Consider the following 13,072-nt stretch of genomic DNA (forward strand, 5'->3'; position numbering starts at 1 on the left):
AGTAGTTATCTCTTAAAGGGCTGGGGCAGGAATTCAAGTGATCAGTCAGAGGCTGGGACTGGCTGGGAGCTGAGCATAATCAACCTTAATGTCCATTTTTTCCTTTGGGTGAGAGAGTTCTTTGTTTTGCATAGAATGGTGGGGAGGACCCAGAGGGGAGTTTTAACTCCAGGCTATTTTGAGTCATGTAACTTTCCTTCAAGCAAGCCTCTCTATAGACCAGTCCAGCTAAGGGGCCTTTGGAAGCAGGAGTTAACTCAAGAGTCAGTTTGCCTTCGGTTTCACTGGGCCTGAGCTGGTTAAGAGAACCTGATAGAAAGGTCCTTCCATCCAGGTTGGAGACAGTTCCTTAAATTATGTCTTCTTCCAGTCTTGGTTGCAGGTCAAGATGCATGAGGCATCTGATCGTCATTCAAAGATAGATTACTGAGAAAAGCTTCAGAAACAACCCTAGGGTGTCCTTTAATAATTCAATTAAATTTTACGTTAATATATTCTAACAACAAAGAATTCTCCAGGAAATAAGTCTTAGTAGATACAGATCTCCATTAACAAACTGGGATTTAACATTCACGGAAACATCTTTTTCTCCCTAAAGTATAAAAAGAAAGTGAAAGGGACTCAGTCGTGTCCAGTTCTTTTTGTGACCCCATGGTCTATACAGTCCACGGAATTCTCCAGGCCAGAATCCTGGAGTGGGTAGCCTTTCTCTTCTCCAGGGGGTTCTTCCCAACCCAGGGTTCGAACCCAGGTCTCCCGCATTGCTGGTGGATTCTTTACCAGCTGAGCCACAAAGGAGGCCCCAAAATTTCCCCCTAAAATCACCATCATTTTTACCAACTATAACCAAATTAATACTTGTTTGTAATATAGGTCTGGTCTCAACAAACTTGGCCCGATGGTTTACATAACTATAATTGATCATAGACCTTTTTGCTTTGCTGAGACTTTTATAGTCAGACTGAACTTTTAAAATAAAACCTTTCAGGGCTAGGGAAATGTTGCTGCTGCTGCTGCTGCTAAGTTGCCTCAGTCGTGTCCAACTCTGTGCGATCCCATAGATGGCAGTCCACCAGGCTCCGCTGTCCCTGGGATTCTCCAGGCAAGAACACTGGAGTGGGTTGCCATTTCCTTCTCCAATGCATGAAAATGAAAAGTGAAAGTGAGGTCGCTCAGTCGTGTCCGACTCTTTGCGACCCCATGGACTGTAGCCTACGAGGCTTTTCCATCCATGGGATTTTCCAGGCAAGAGTCCTGGAGTGGGATGCCATTGCCTTCTCCGAGGGAAAGGTTATGGAAGGCTTATCACAGATTTTGCCTAACAGATCTAGGTAAATTCTTCCCTTCTCAGTTCAGTTCAGTTCAGTCGCTCAGTCGTGTCTGACTCTTTGCGACCCCATGAATCACAGCACGCCAGGCCTCCCTGTCCATCACCAACTCCCAGAGTTCACTCAAACTCATGTCCACAGAGTTGGTGATGCCATCCAGCCATCTCATCCTCTGTCGTCCCCTTCTCCTCCTGCCCCCTATCCCTCCCAGCATCAGAGTCTTTTCCAATGAGTCAACTCTTCACATGAGGCAGCCAAAGTATTGGAGTTTCAGCTTCAGCATCATTCCTTCCAATGAACACCCAGGACTGATCTCCTTTAGGATGGACTGATTGGATCTCCTTGAAATCCAAGGGACTCTCAAAAATCTTCTCCAACACCACAGTTCAAAAGCATCAATGCTTTGGTGCTCAGCTTTCTTCACAGTCCAACTCTCACATCCATACATGACCAGTGGAAAAACCATAGCCTTGACTAGACAGACTTTTGTTGGCAAAGTAATATCTCTGCTTTTGAATATGCTATCTAGGTCAGTCATAACTTTCCTTCCAAGGAGTAAGCGTCTTTTCATTTCATGGCTGCAAACACCATCTGCCGTGATTTTGGAGCCCCCCAAAAATAAAGTCTGACACTGTTTCCACTGTTTCCTCATCTATTTCCCATGAAGTGATGGGACCAGATGCCGTGATCTTTGTTTTCTGAATGTTGAGCTTTAAGCCAACTTTTTCACTCTCCTCTTTCACTTTCATCAAGAGGCTTTTTAGCTCCTCTTCACTTTCTGCCATAAGGGTGGTGTCATCTGCATATCTGAGGTTATCGATATTTCTCTCAGCAATCTTGATTCCAGCTTGTGCTTCTTCCAGCCCAGCGTTTCTCATGATGTACTCTGCATAGAAGTTAAATAAGCAGGGTGACAATATACAGCCTTGACGTACTCCTTTTCTTATTTGGAACCAGTCTGTTTTTCCATGTCCAGTTCTAACTGTTGCTTCCTGAGCTGCATACAGGTTTCTCAAGAGGCAGGTCAGGTGGTCTGGTATTCCTATCTCTTTCAGAATTTTCCACAGTTTCTTGTGATCCACACAGTCAAAGGCTTTGGCATAGTCAATAAAGCAGAAATAGATGTTTTTCTGGAGCTCTTTTGCTTTTTTGATGATCCAGCGGATGTTGGCAATTTGATCTCTGGTTCCTCTGCCTTTTCTAAAACCAGCTTGAACATCTGGAAGTTCACGGTTCACGTATTGCTGAAGCCTGGCTTGGAGAATTTTGAGCATTACTTTACTAGCGTGTGAGATGAGTACAATTGTGCAGTAGTTTGAGCATTCTTTGGCATTGCCTTTCTTTGGGATTGGAATGAAAACTGACCTTTTCCAGTCCTGTGGCCACTGCTGAGTTTTCCAAATTTGCTGGCATATTGAGTGCAGCACTTTCACAGCATCATCTTTCAGGATTTGAAACAGCTCAACTGGAATTCCATCACCTCCACTAGCTTTGTTCGTAATGATGCTTTCTAAAGGTCTCCAAAATTCCTTGAGTTTTTTGTTCCTGTTGGATAACCTTCTTAACTTACCTAATAAGGTTACTGGAAACGAAGAGCATCCAATCTCTAGAGGGTTCAGACAGAGAGAAGAGATAAATGTTTCAATTTGTTTATAAAATATAATTTTACCAAATTACTGTCATAATTAGTTTGAAGGGAAGGTTTTTTCTTCTTCTTCTTCTTACAGCTGGAAAACACAGATTTAAATCAGTACTTTTTCAGATAGAAACCATCACAGTCATAAGCATATTCACCAGTTCATTCAGTCATTTTGTTAACCTTTTGAAGTCATCAAGTTTTCCATCAGAATCCTTACCCAGTTCAGAAACTGGTATTTATCCAAAAGTCCTTCTATAAATCTTCTTGAAGTGAAAGCATTTTTGCAAAACTTGGTTAGTGCTATGACAGTATTTTGAGATAGTAACTAGAATTAGGCCTGATAATATTTTACCCAAGCATATCTTAGGAACACTTGGCACCCCACTCCAGTACTCCTGCCTGGAAAATCCCATGGATGGAGGAGCCTGGTAGGCTGCAGTCCACTGGGTCGCTGAGGGTCGGACACGACTGAGCGACTTCACTTTCACTTTTCACTTTCATGCATTGGAGAAGGAAATGGCAACCCACTCCAGTGTTCTTGCCTGGAGAATCCCAGGGACAGGGGAGCCTGGTGGGCTGCCATCTAGGGGGTCCCACAGAGTTGGACACGACTGAAGTGACTTAGCATACAGTTTCTAGGATATCTATATTAGTAACACTTACCGTAGAATATAACCTGAGACATTACTCACTTGGCAATACTCTCCATGTAATTCTGTGTACAAAATGAACCTAATTAGTGTAATATCTCTCTTTAGGATGTTTCAGGGGCCCTCTGAAGCATCCCAAAGTTAGCTAGAGATCTTCTTCATTAGAATGATTTGGGAAGTTTTGCCAACAAATACCAAAAAGGTTTAGAACACTCAGTCAGATAAGATTATAGGTCATTGTGAAACAACAGTTATTCACTTGGCTGAAGTATGTGGATGTGAGATGTGAGAGTTGAACTACAAAGAAAGCTGAGTGCTGGAAGAATGGATGCTTTTGAACGGTGGTGTTGGAGAAGATTCTGGAGAGTCCCTTGGACAGCAAAGAGATCCAACCAGTCCATCCTAAAGGAGATCAGTCCTGAATATTCATTGGAAGGACTGATGCTGAAGCTGAAGCTCCAATACTTTGGCCACCTGATGTGAAGAACTGACTTGTTTGAAAAGACCCTGATGCTGGGAAAGACTGAAGGCAGGAGGAGAAGGGGACGATGACAGAGGATGAGATGGTTGGTTGGATGGTGTCACAGACTCAATGGTCATGAGTTTGAGTAAACTCCGGGAGTTGGCGATGGACAGGGAGGCCTGGCGTGGGGTCGCAAAGAGTTGGACACGACTGAGCGACAGAACTGAACTGAACTAGCCAAAGGAACAATAAAGGATTTCAGAACAGATTATTTAAGAGATACAGAAACTTATATCTGAAAGGCAGTTCAATATCTGAAGATAAGATTCGTAACAGAGAGAAAAGCTATATTTAATTTTTTGCACCAGGGTACTTTGTTTAAAGGAGAAGACAATGGCACCCAACTCCAGTACTCTTGCCTGGAGATGGGGGAGCCTGGTGGGCTGCCATCTATGGGGTTGCACAGAGTTGGACATGACTGAAATGACTTAGCAGCAGCAGCAGTGTATATACAGGAGAAGGCAATGGCACCCCACTTCAGTACTCTTGCCTTGAAAATCCCATGGACAGAGGAGCCTGGTAGGCTGCAGTCCATGGGGTCGCTGAGAGTTGGACACGACTCAGTGACTTCACATTCACTTTTCACTTTCATGCATTGGAGAAGGAAATGGCAACCCACTCCAGTGTTCTTGCTTGGAGAATCCCAGGGACGGGGGAGCCTGGTGGGCTGCTGTCTATGGGGTCGCACAGAGTCAGACACGACTGAAGCAACTTAGCACTTTGTTTAAAAGGGAAAATTAATTAACTTTATTTTAAACTTAGTCCTTACTGTGTACAAAACTCTTTGCTCATGGTTCACTTTTCACAAACCTCATCGCTTTCTGCACCCATGACTGTGTTCTTCCATCCTAACGAGCTGCCTATAAGTCAGGCCTGCTTTCTTTTCCTTTCACAAAATGCAGTTCCATTCCTCATACCTTCTTTACTGGAAACACACTTCCTACTTCCCTTAAGCAACCAAGAACTGACTTTTATATTCGAGCATTATACATTGGTGAGCATAAATACCAGTGATAATTTCTAAAATCTTTGCTTTCTCAGAAAGAACATTTAGGATGAAAACAAACATCATTCATTGAAAATCCCAAATCTCTTTAGTTTCTCTGTGAAAGAAAATTACTGTTCAGTAGTAAATGTTTCAAAGTCTTATTATATTTGGAAATGACTTAGCTATTCAATAGACTTCCAACACTTAGTTTAGCACAACCCTTAGAAGTTCAAGTTATCTCTACCTGGAAAGGCTATTTTAAACAGACATTCCTAAAGCATAATTATTCTTAATAGAGTTTATCCAAAGGCTCATATCTCATTTACATTTTTTAGGAATTTCTTCACTCGAGGTAATTTCCTTGCTGACAAACTTGTGACAGATATAATATTTAACTTATATTAAACCTAGATACAATGAAAATATTCTGCTTTAATGTTAACTACTCATAGACATGTCTACATTAGGGAGATCAACAAACAAAGATTAATATCAAGTATTTAATACTGAATATTTCCCAGTTCACGTGAACCTGAAATTCATTTAGGTTAATTTCTCTTGTATTTAGAATTGTTTGATTTGCAAGCACTTACTTTTTTCTTTTAGGCCAATTAGATTAGAGCTCATTTACAAACTGATCTCAGCAATCAGCAATATTATCCAAAAATACAAACACACACACTAAGACATACATATATCCACACAGACACAGGAGATCCTATAGCTTTGTTTTCCAAACTTCGTTATGAATACTAGTTGTAAGAAAATGGTTGGAACAAGATTTTAAAACGCTTTGTTCCCCGTTCTTTTCCCTTTTGGTTTCAGGAATTGGAGATGGTCTAGATAAGTGACCCAGATGTGCCTATGTACCGAGTCGCTTCAATCGTGTCCAACTCTTCGCGACCCCATGGACTATAAACCACCAGGCTCTTCTGTTCATGGGATTCTCCAGGCAAGAATACTGGAGTGGTTTGCCATTTCCTGCTCCAGGGGATCTTCCCAACCCAGGTATCGAACCTGAGTCTCTTATGTGTCCCGGATTGGCAGGCGGGTTCTTACCCACTAGCGCCACCTGGTGATCAGACAGCTCTGGTCTAAAGGTATAGGAGTTATTTCCTCAGGGCCAGAATTCTTAAAGAGATTTTTTTTTTTTTAATTCAAGCTTTCTCTGGAGTCTAAAGAATACTGCGATCACTTTGTCAAAAATCGTTTTTCTGTGACCATCGTTTCATAGCCAAAATTTAGACCAGATAGTGCTCAACTTGGTCCTGATAACAAGGGCAGATTGGTGCCAGTGGGGATTGTCCCTCTGGGGAAGTGCAAGTCTTAGTTTGATCAGCCCCAGTATGTTGATTACAGGAGGAAGTCCTGTACTTAAGGGAACTTCAGTCCATTTTTCCATCCTGTGTCAATAAAGGTCAATATTTTAGGCCATTTTTCTTGCCACTGGATCATAGCTTTAGATTGACCAGTCAAAAGAATTTTTCCCAAAAAAAAAAAGAATTTTTCCCAAGGGGTTTCCAGGTGGAGTGTGGAACCTCTGGGTGAGCAATTCCCATATTAATTTGAGCAGTTTGTACAGCTGTCTGTGTGCTCAAACCAAACCAACAAAACCAAACCGAACCAGAACTTCAGTCACACTCCAAATGAAACAAAAGGCAAAGAGATGCCCAGAAATCAAAAGCCAAGAGGCATAAATGCCAAATGTGACTTCCCAGTTCCATTAGGCCTGTGACCCACCAGAGTCAGTGCTAGCAGCCTTTTTAAATTCTGATATAGTTTTAAGCAATTTCTTGTTTATTTTCTGTGCAGAAGTTACTCTATCATTTCCTCATTTAGAAGCTTCTAGAAACCATTCAAAGAAAGCATGGCAGGCCTTTTCTAATTGTGCATGCAAAAATATCACTTTTGGAATATCAAAAGAACCTCAGTTTGGCCATTTTAGGTTGAGCTCTCTTCTAGTATAATTTCTCCAATTAACTAGGTAATTGCATGTATGAGCTCCGCACATATTGTACATGAATCTGGCTGGAGTGTTAGTCAGAGGCTGGCTTTCTGACATCCCTTTGTTTCTGTTTTTGAAAGATTCTGTTCCCATTTTGAGCTGAATTTGTCAGGGATAAAAATCACTAGTGAACTTGTGTAGTGGGTCTATGTGCTGCTTGTGAGCTTAACTCCTCTAGGAGTCACCCCAGAGTCATTTCAGCTCATTTTAGGCATCTTGGATTCTGCCTCCGGCAATCTAAGACCACTATGCTGTTCAGATCGCTGAATGGCCAGTTCTTATGTGCGTTTAATTAATGGTGGGTTTCCCTACAGGCCCACTGCACGGTGTGAGGACTAGGCCTTCACCACTCCCGCAAATTTCTCAGTCACCTGAGAAAACCAAAACCAGCTGGGAGGAGCCTTCTCCCTTTTCTTCAGAGCAAAGCTCTCATATATTTTCCTCACTTTTATCCTGACAAATCCTATAATGGCAGTCAAATTGAGGGAAAGTGTCAGATCAGCCTCTTACTTAACCACTTAGCCAAGACCATTCAGTCCTCCACAATGGAACAACCTCCGCATCTTTCAGCCAAGCCCCGGGTATTCCTTGATTTTTTTCACAATCAGGCCCTGCTACCCAGTACCTTGCCACTGGGTGGGCAATTCCCCTGGCATCTTTCAGCCAGCCCCCTACCCAGTATCTTTTGACTGGGTGGGAATTTCTTGGTATCTTCCAACCGAGCTCCACTCAGTGTCTAGACCATGAGTGGGTATGCCCTGGGTGTTCCACCCACCCCCCCACCCCAGTATCTTTCCTACTGGGAGGGGACAGGTAAGCTGCTCCACTGCCAAATAAAACTCAGAATCTCAATCAATATTGGAGATTCGAGAACCAGGAGAAATTTACCCAGATTTGTCGGCACTCCCTGAGGAGGCGGATGGGTGCAAGGGGCCACTGCTGGTACCAAAGTTCCGGTTCCTCGTGGAGTCCAGTCGAAGTGAGGAAGTCTACTCTGGCTCCCTTCGTGGTCGCCATAACTGTTGACTTAACAACAACAAAAAAAAGATGTACAACTTAGAGTTGCGAGTTAAGTTAAATTTGGGGCAAAATGAGGACGGCAGCCTGGGAGGCAGCATCTCAGATAGCTCTGAGGGACTGCTCCAATGTGGCAGTGGGGGAAAGTCAATATACAAGGTTTTGGTGAAGGGGGAGTTCAATCCCATGAAGCACTCATTTTACAAAAGGTTTCTTGTTAGTCATGAGGATCTGATGTCACCATGAAGGGATTTAGTGCTTCTCTAGCTATGAGGAGATGCAAGGATTGAGATCATAAAATCGGTTCCTAAAAACATCCAGCTATCTAAAGACCTGTGCCAGCAGATTCCCTGGAGCACAGAGCGCCTCACTCCACCCTGAATCCTCAGGGGTTGTTGAAGGTCAACAGAGGTAGCAGCATGAGGTTCCATCTCCATCGAGGCGGATGGCAAGTGCTTTTGTTGTTCACTAGTTGACAGTGCCTCTGGTAAGTGCCAATTTGTAGTTGACAATGGGGTCACAAAGAGTTGAACACAGCTGAGAGACTGAACAACACCTGGAGGCCAAAGCACTTTGCTCAGAACTCCTCACCGGCCCCTCCTGACGATGAGGCCACTCTTGTTCTGACCCCTCTTTACACAGGGAAAAACTGAGGTTCCCTTAGCACAGGTCCATGTGCTCAGTGCACGGTGAGACCCATCACAGGGACACTTTGGAATTTGGAATAGGGAAAGTTTTATTCCAGAGCCATCCAAGGAAGCTGGTGGCTCAGGACCCACAAAAAACTCCTGAACTCCCAGAAGGGTGAGGGGACATTGGGCACAGATTATGGTATCTGCTTCTTCACAATTCTCTGAGTGGCTGATGAGGAGGTCAAAGGGTGCTTATCACAGGGATTAACATCATCCATCTTTTCTGGCCTTAGGGATTTCTGGGTTGGATGCGGGCCAGGAAGATCCTGTGAGAGGGGAGTGGGGTTCCCTGGGACACCCCATAGGGCATGGGCGTTTTCATCTGTTAAAAAACATCTCAGGAATGGGTATTAGATACTACTATCTCCATACTTCATAAAGGACCTAAAACAGAAGATATGGGGGAGGACTCTGCCCTGGAAGGCCGCTTAGGGTCATGTTCAGTTACAGTTCAGAGGGTTTTTGCAGTCCCGTGGTGGTAGAGACAGACGCTGGCAGAAAGGGCAAGTTCCTGCCTGGAGCCAGGACAGGGGCCTGGGTGGCTCGCTGTTGTCTGGTGCGTCCCCTGGTGGCCATGTAGGACCACTGCAGTCTGAGTAGTGTTGGGAGGTCCAGCGCTTCCCTCCCTCCCTGCAGGCTCTGGTCGGACCTCTGACACCCTCCAGGCCACCTAAGGTCCGCTCGGCAGGGGACAGAGACGCTAAGTGAACCCCAGCAAGGTCTGGAGATCCCTGAATTCTAAACCCAGTCTGCTCAGTCAGACACAACACCGCCCCAGTCACCACTCACGTCTCAGCCTTGATTTCTCCCAGCTGGGGACTTGGGCCCCCCAAAAAGCCCTCTGCCACTTCCGTTTGTGATACAGAAAAACACAGAGCTGGCGTGCACCGGCTGCTCAGTAACTGCGATGGTCACGCTCAGAAACATGTAGGAGAAGGGCAAGGACCTGACATGGGGTGTCTCAGGAGCCTCACTCCCCTCTCACAGGATCGAACTGGCCAGCATGCAACCAAGAAAGCCCCAAGGCCAGAATTTGGCAAAAGCAACCCACCATTTTTTCCGGGAAAAGGAAAAAGGAGACTGAAACCTAAACTGAAAGCCTGCCTGCCCTCTGCCTGCACAGGCTCCATTCAAGTATCGCCAAGTCAGAGGATCCTCCTGGAGCTTCTCATTGGTCGCCACCGCTATTATGCTAATCAGGGGGAGTCCTGGCCCATAAAGGTTCCAGCAGTTGAATTTGGCGCTACTTCTATTCACTGCACAACCATGCCCACGGACACTGAGAAGGACATGAGTGAGTTCATGATGCTCACCAAAGAAAAGGACATGAGTGAATCCATGATGCCCACAGACAAAGAAATAGACGTGAGTGAGTCAGTGCTGTGTGGCTGCAAGCTGCCGCTGTGGCTGGGGCTCCTGCTGTTCCTGGCGGTGGTGGGGCTGCTTGTGCCCCTGATCTACTTCGCTGTCAGGGCCAACAGCAAGGCCTGCATGGATGGTCTCCAAGCACAGAAGGAGTGTCAGGAGCTCAACCAACAGCTGCAGCGCCAGCTAAACCAGCCCCAGGAAGTCTTACATGAGAAGGAAGCCGAAGCTGCCACGTGCAAACAGACTGTGGTAAGGCATTGCAGCCCCTCGAGAGAGCCCCAGACTTGGAGGTCTCTCCCAGGGTCTTGTGGAGATCAAGATAGATCTGGAAACTGTGTCCTTTTTATCACCACCAAGGTTTGGGAACTTGCAAACTCTCTCTGGCACCCCACTCCAGTTGTCTTGCCTGGAAAACCCCGTGGACAGAGAGCCTGGTAGGCTGCAGTCCATGGGGTCGCTAAGAGTCGGGCACACCTGAGCGACTTCACTTTCACTTTTCACTTTTATGCATTGGAGAAGGAAATGACAACCCACTCCAGTACTCTTGCTTGGAGAATCCCAGGGACGGGGGAGCCTGGCGGGCTGCCGTCTATGGGGTCGCATGGAGTCGGACACGACTGAAGCAACTTAGCAGCAGCAGCAGCAGCAGCAAACTCTCTCCGGGGTGCTGGTGTATGTTCGGGGGGAGCTTTAAAACTCACATTTACAGGCGTCAGTATCCATTTAGGGTATGAAGGATCCTTAAACTCTGGCGCTTAAATGGGGGGATCTAGAAACACCACTTGGGCAAATCTTGGGGAGCAGAAATCCCCTCTAGAGGCTGGGAACAGGTCCTCCCCAGCTCTTTCCGCTGTATCCTGAGAACCTTTGAAATTTTCACATATGTTCTAATATGGAGGACCTTGAAACTCTTGTGGACATCTAACTTGGGTTTTGAAATCATCACTCTCACTTCCCACGCCCAGCCCCTTGTTTCTGGTTATAGAAGGAACTCTTAATCTTATTGGGCTATAGCCCAGGGGATCTGGAAACTTCTCCTAGAGTCTGGGCATGGGGAACCTCCACATTCTCTTCTGGGGGGCCTTCAAAACTCCCATGTAGAGGATCACACTCTTATGGGGGTCCCAGGGAAGGTGGGAGGTTGTGCCCATTCTTCAAGGTAGAAGACTGAGGGTCAGGAGGAGGGCTGGCTGGGAAATGAAGGGTGTATGCATCTGAGTGCCTCTAACCCCAGGGCTCAGGGAGGGGTCCAGCACCCAGGCTCAGGAGTCCAGGTTCTGACCCTCCCCTCTGACCCAGGTGACCCTGAAGGACTCTCTGAAGAAGGAGCAGGCACGAGTGGAGGAGCTTCAGGGTTAGAAAAGCAGATGACCAGGGTTCCGCCGAGTGGGCTAGTGGGGTAGCGACAGGCCAGGTGTTGAGAGCCCGGAGGGAGGGTCCCTGGGTTGTGATCAGGCGAGAGGAAGGGGCGCCAGATTCCACTTGGGGTGGGGGAGCCGGGAGCCGGGTTTCCCAGCTGGGGATGAATGAACACCGCGCTAAGTCACGTGATATCCCGGCTGGGTGTCAGGTGGCTTAGCGAGATCACTGTGTGGACCAGGCCCCTCAATCTGTACCCCATCCCTCAAACAGGAGGGTTGGCGAACTTGAACCAACAAGTGGAAGACCTTTCCAAGAAACGAAGGTGCGAGACCACGCCCAGGACACGCCCCTTTGACTCCACCCCCCCGACTCCCGAGTCCCGTCCGCTCAGAAAAGCCCCGATGCTCAGGGGCCTAAGTTTAAGCCCCCGCCTCGTCCTATCTGTCACGCAACCCTGCGGTGGCCGTTGCTCACTCTCCTGCCCAGCGACTTGGAGGAGGAGTGGAGATTCTTAAGGGCACAGCGCAGGTCTCCTGGAGCCCAGGAACCGCAGCCTGAGTTCCCCGATTTCTATTCCAGAAGAAAGAGTGAGGACTCAGCGGAGGATTACGCCTCTAGCTTCTTCGACCTGTTCCTCGTTTCTTGCAGTGTGGTGACGACCCCGGTTGTGTTCATCAGCTGCAAGTGTCTGAAGAAGTGAGGTCCCAGAAACCCGGCCGGTATGAAGGGGGCGACTCGAGGGAGAAGAAAGGTCGGAGGGGCCGGGAGCTGGGGCTGGCCAGGGTCTGGGGAGGTGGCCTGACTGCGGGGCAGAGGTCTGGGCACCGGGGAGTGGAATCTGGAGACGGAGGGAGGGCTCAGTGAGTTGGGAGGGTCCCTAGAGTCTGGTGAGGCTGGGGCGGAGCCCGGGATCCCTCTGCCTCTCACTCCCTATTGTGATGTCTTTTAGGCCACAACCAGGACTCAGCCGACCCAGCTCGATTCCCAGTTTGAGGCGTCGGGGCCTGGCCAGCCCAAAAAGACTACACGGCAATGCGGTGGTAGGGAGGACCGGGTAGCCTAAGGGGCCCAAGACAGGGCAGTCCTGAAAGAGTGGGCAGTAGCAGCGCTGACTCAAGGCCGCCTAGAGCCAGGGATGGCGCGCGAGTCGGTGCGGCACCTCTGTCTTGCTGACACTGCTCTGAGAAAGTCACTTTCCTCTTGGGTCTTTGGACTCGAAATGGAAGCATGCCGTTTGGGGGGAAAACTGGACTCTCAAGTGTTTGGAGCGTTACTGGGGCACCTCCCATAGCATCTGAGGCCTGCCCTGCAGACAAAGGTGGACATCCACTGATGTCCACAGCCAGCCTTCCGAGCTCTAGAATGTTCCTCAATACCGCAGGGGCTCCAGCAGGCACCGACCCCCTGCATCCCCAGCCCTCTTCTCTGCTGGCAGCGTTGAAGGACCCTCGTCCGGGCTCCCTGCCTGCAGTTTCCTTCTCTCATCTCCTGGCTTCTCTC

At 47.4% G+C, this 13,072-nt stretch overlaps 1 protein-coding gene across 1 annotated transcript in view; it reads left to right on the top strand.

Annotated features, from left to right (window-relative positions):
* Positions 1-12,272, top strand: part of LOC128050402 (uncharacterized) — a 44,600-nt gene extending 32,328 nt beyond the window's left edge. The window contains exons 2-5 of the mRNA XM_052642653.1: positions 9,966-10,459; positions 11,510-11,564; positions 11,843-11,894; positions 12,152-12,272. Of these exons, the coding sequence (XP_052498613.1) occupies positions 9,966-10,459; positions 11,510-11,564; positions 11,843-11,894; positions 12,152-12,272 (722 nt within the window). The remainder of the gene's footprint in view (positions 1-9,965; positions 10,460-11,509; positions 11,565-11,842; positions 11,895-12,151) is intronic.
* The last annotated feature ends 800 nt before the right edge of the window (positions 12,273-13,072 follow it).

This window comes from Budorcas taxicolor, chromosome 7 (assembly GCF_023091745.1).
Source record: "Budorcas taxicolor isolate Tak-1 chromosome 7, Takin1.1, whole genome shotgun sequence".
NCBI classification, from domain to species: Eukaryota; Metazoa; Chordata; class Mammalia; order Artiodactyla; family Bovidae; genus Budorcas; species Budorcas taxicolor.